The 5084-nt window shown below is 35.8% G+C and overlaps 1 protein-coding gene across 5 annotated transcripts in view; it reads left to right on the forward strand.

Moving 5' to 3' along the window:
* The window catches only part of LOC106457524 (aromatic-L-amino-acid decarboxylase-like), a 35585-nt gene that overhangs the window by 28088 nt on the left and 2413 nt on the right, over positions 1-5084 (forward strand). For 4 of the 5 annotated variants that reach the window (XM_013916953.2, XM_022383491.1, XM_013916954.2 and 1 more), the window contains one exon: positions 2941-3039. The exons of the other annotated variant lie outside the window; for it this stretch is intronic. In XM_013916953.2, the coding sequence (XP_013772407.1) occupies positions 2941-3039 (99 nt within the window). The remainder of the gene's footprint in view (positions 1-2940; positions 3040-5084) is intronic. 5 annotated transcript variants of the gene reach the window in all.

Below are 5084 nucleotides of genomic sequence, written 5' to 3' on the forward strand. Positions count from 1 at the left end.
ACCGCTAAAGGCCATGTGATGCTACAGAGTAAGTGACGTTTGTTATTAAATATTAAGTGTTATGTGATGCTACAGAGTAAGTGACGTTTGTTATTAAATATTAAGTGTTATGTGATGCTACAGAGTAAGTGACGTTTGTTATTAAATATTATATGTTATGTGATGCTACAGAGTAAGTGACGTTTGTTATTAAATATTAAGTGTTATGTGATGCTACAGAGTAATGGATGTGTGTTATTGAGGTGTATATATATATATATATGTGTTCTGTTTTACTACACAGTTGGGGATATTCATTTCTGAAGAATGGAAATGTAATACTAATCAGTAAGTGTTATGTGTCACTATAGTGCACTTGTTATGTGTCACTATAGAATCAATTATTTTGTTGCGTGTTAACGCATAGTTTAGATTGTGTGTAGCTCCAAAGTTACATACTGTTGTACCAAACTAAAGAATCAGTGACTTATTTCCTATATACTACCACAGAGTGAATTTTATTTGCTGTTTACTACCAGTAAATAAATGGTCATGCATCTTACAGTCAGGTAAAGAAGAAGTTTACTGAGATGTGTAAAACATATTGATAATCGAGAAAACAGGAAGCATTAAGTTTTTTATGTGAGAATATATTACCCTAGTGTGCCTAACATGATGAATAAAATTAACATATTTCATTGAAAGTAATTTTGGTTAACGTTTCGGGCTGCGTTTTTGAAGGTCCAAAGCTGGAGCTGTGATATACCGTGAACACACTCCGTAATATCAGCTGTAAGGACGTTATAACCGTGACAGTTAGTGCTGTTATTCGATTAAAGGCAGCTGTGTAGTAGTTGGCTAGTGCTGCTGACTGTTTGCCCTCCCTCTCGTCAGCGGTTTAAAATCCAATTTTACAAATAACCTTCCGACTTTTGTCTTCATGGGTGCGATGCAACCTTCATAGGATATCAAGAGCGATTAAAATTGTCATTTGTTTCTAATGTGTATTTTGTTTGTTTACGGAATTTCGTGCAAAGCTACTTGACGACTTTATGCTGATAGCTGTCCCTAATTTGGAAGTGATAAACTAGAGGAAAGGTAGCTAGTCAATACTATCCACCGCCAATTCTTGGGCTACTCTTTACCAACGAAAAATCGGATTGACCGTCACATTATAACGCCCATTTTGGCTGAAAAGGCAAGCAACTTCGGTGACGAGGTAAGATTTTGTAAAGACTGTATTATCCCAACGAAGGCGCTCACCAAAATATCTGTGACAGTAAGTTATTTATAAGACTGGATTTAGGCTTTTCTTTGCACGTAAACAAAACAAGATGGTGTCGATATTCCAAAAATTGAACAGATAAAAAAAAAAACATTCATAGTTTTAAGCGCACCACCGTCAAATAATGAATGATAACCGTTTTACTATCAGATATTTAAACTTTAGACTCAAACGAAATTTCATCCGAAGATATAACTTTCATTTTGTTTTAAATGCATGTAAGTTTCGTCGCTGTAAGGATCCTGTAACTTACGCGTACACGCACCGTACTAGTAGTAGTAGTAGGTAAATAATATGGTATTAGAAAATATCGGGAAGGTTTACTGTCTGCCTGTTTTAAAATAACGTGATGTGTGTGTGTGTGTGATTTTTACAGCAAAGCCACATCGCCATCTTTTATTTTACGGCACTAGTAAACAAGAACCAGAATTTAAAGTAACGTTATTTTACGGCACTAGTAAACAAGAACCAAAATTTAAAGTAAATAGGTATAAATGAAAATAGATTTTATTAAAATTAATTTGGTTTTTGGCATATTTTTCGAGAAGTTTCAAAATTTATAGCTTATAAACTTGGTGTGGCCTATTGGTTAACGTGTCGGGCTGCAATAAGAATGTTCTAAGGTTCGAGTCGCGATACGTCACTGAATACATTCCACACTTACAGCTGTTAGGGCGTTTTATAACTGTGGCCATCATTTCCGCCTTTCGGTTAAGAGTAGTCGCATAGGCGGTGAGAACTGCAACTCGGTTGTCCTTTCTTTTTTATCAGCATTTCTTAATTAATAACAGCTCAACTATGCCTGAATTTTACAGGTCTATCATCTGTCCATATGTCGCAAAAGATATCGATCAGGTTGAACATACCAATTGATAAGGTGTAGGGTTAAGATGGTTGTGAAGTGGCATTAACATTTAAAGTAAATAGGTCATACGATGTTTAAAATTAAAGCTAGCATGATTTCAGAATCGGTATTTCCAAAATGACCACACCAACAACAGCACAGTTTTAAAGATTTTTACAACATCGGAGCAGACTTGGTTGTCATATTTTTATCTGTTATCAATATGAAGTAACGGACGTCTGGTGGGTCCCTTGTGAGTTGGAACAAAAGTTAAAAAATGTGCATAAGGATTTTTCTCAATTATGCCAGATCGTGGTATTTTTCCTATTTCATGGGAATTTTGAGGGATTTATTTTTTTAAATGAGCAAAAGGAAGTTAATTGATTAAACATTTCACTCGTTTGGAATTTTGAGAATTTGATATTTACGCCAAATGAATTGTATTGTAAAACATAACTTTCATTATTGAATTATAAGAAACATAACTGTTTGTAAATATGTAACCATTTTACGTGATATTCAACAGTTACTTGCATTGTATTCTTTCTATAATTTAAATATAGTTCGCATTGTTTGTACCAATAGAAAATTTTCACATATTTGATTAATTGTCATTCTTTTGAATTTATTATTTTTTTGCGGGGATATGAACTCCGAGTGCAAACTGTGGCAGTTCTGTCCTGAGAATCTGGCAACACTGAAAGGAAATCAGGCTTATTTGCACGTAAAGATCTAAGATCTCGATGGCCTTAAAAATTTGCTCGAGATCGGACTTTGAAAGTTATTCGTAAGTATTATTGATTGTTTAATTTTATTTCTTACCACTATTTAGCACTGGCAGATTCCCCTTGGAAGAAGGTTCCGGTCTTTGAAGTTATGGTTTGTATTTCGAATGTTTGGAGTGAAAAGATTACAGGCCTATATACGAAAGGTAGAATATGAAAATTAGTAACGTATGTTACAAAATGAATAATTTCCTGTATAGATTTTGTGGAAATTATAGAATAATAGTGATGATAATTTATGTATAAATCTACAGATTTTGTTTTTTCTTAAAGTGGTGGGAAACAAATTAAGTTAAAGAAAGATGAGGTCACTTTTACAAATGAGGTTACGAAACTACTAAATAAGCCTATATCCATCGAAAGATTTTGAAAGTCCATTACCCAGTAGGAAGAATCAATGATAAGTAAACATAAAGAGATCTGCTGTTGGAACTATTTAATTCGTGAAAGAATACGAATCCTGCACCTTATGGTCTATGGCCTATTTGAATTATACACATAAAATAACCACCAGCAGTGTTTGTTTATTTTGTATTCCTAAATATCTAAATACAGGATTTTTTTTTTTGCAGTGGAACTGAAGTAGGTGTAGTTTTAAAACGGATAATAAAAAAGATCTATATTCCCTTTATAAATGAAAGGTGCAATATTCTGTAAATGAGTTACACCAGTGGTCCCCAACCTTTTTGTTGCCGCGGACCGGTAAGCGTTAGACAATTTTACCGTGGCCCGGGGGTAGATTGTTTACTTGCAACTTACACGTTAAAATGTTCCAGCACTTTATATTCGTTTTTCTGGTGTACCTGTATTTTATTTTGAAAGGAATGTTTAGAGTAAATTTTTAATGTAAACTTTTTAATGATATATTTATTATTATTTCGAGGCTTTTATTTTCATGTTATGTTGTTGGTACGATGCTACGGTGACCTGAAAAGTACGTTTGAAACAACAACTCTGCCGGTGTTCTGGAATAAAGTCTTGGCAGAATACCCCAAGATCGCCACCACAGCACTTAAAGCCTTGTTGCCATTTCCGACAACTTATCTGTGTGAAGCGGGGTTTTCTGCAGTAACAGCAACTAAAACAAAATATCGGAATAAACTAGACATAAGCAACACACTCCGGGTGTCATTATCTCCTATTGCTCCCAGATGGGACTGTCTGATTGCAAAGAAACAAGCTCAAAGTTCTCATTGATTTGGTGTTCTAGTAAGAAGATCAACTGCTTGAGATCGCAAATGACATTTGTCAACAAGCCAGGTGAATCTAGTTTATCCATGGAAGAAGGGTCTCGAATCCATTCCTTACCAGTTCGTGGGTCTTTTGTCGTTGGAAAATAACGCTCAAACTCTTTTGAAAGCAAGGACAGATGATCGTGCACCAACCGGAAGAATGAAGGTTCAGGATCAGTATCACCAAAAATACCTGCCAATGTTTGAAACATGTCCAAAACGCCTTTGTTCACGCCGTTGTCCCCACAACTCCAGTTTAGCTTTAAATGCGGCTATTTTATCTGCTAGCTTGAACATAGTTATCATTTTTCCCTGAAGGGACAGATTGAACTCATTGAGCAAGTTGAATATATCACACAAATATGCCAGTTTTGCGAGCCATACTTTGTCACAGAAATGTGCTGCTAGTGGTGACTTCTTTTCTGAAAAAAACCTTTTCAATGGCTCTCGTAATTCAAACACCCTGTTTAGCGATTTTCCTCTGGATAACCATCTTATTTCTGTGTGCAAGAGAAGGCATCTGTGCTCTGCATCCATCTCCTCACAAAGCTGCTCAAATAGGCGCGAGTTATGGGCGTGTGCTTTGATGTGGTTAATAGCTTTAACAACATCATTCAATACACTATTAAATTCCGGTGACATTTCCCTATGAAGGATACAATGCGTGGATTCACTATCAGGTGCAACTTCCTTAATCCGAGTAGTTAAACCAGCCAGTCGTCCAGTCATGGCAGCAGCTCCATCTGTGCGTATGCCGACACAAAAGGTCAATTTCAGTTGTCCTGACATATAACCATCCAGTGACTTGAACAGTTCTATTCCTGTGGTGCTAGTTGGTAAAGACAATACACATAACAAATCCTCATGTACATCCTCCTGATAAAGATATCGCACATAAACAAGTAGCATTGCTTTCTTATCAACATCTGTAGATTCGTCAACCTGGAGTGCGTACCACG

The sequence above is a fragment of the Limulus polyphemus genome, unplaced genomic scaffold (assembly GCF_000517525.1).
Source record: "Limulus polyphemus unplaced genomic scaffold, Limulus_polyphemus-2.1.2 Scaffold341, whole genome shotgun sequence".
Taxonomy (NCBI): domain Eukaryota; kingdom Metazoa; phylum Arthropoda; class Merostomata; order Xiphosura; family Limulidae; genus Limulus; species Limulus polyphemus.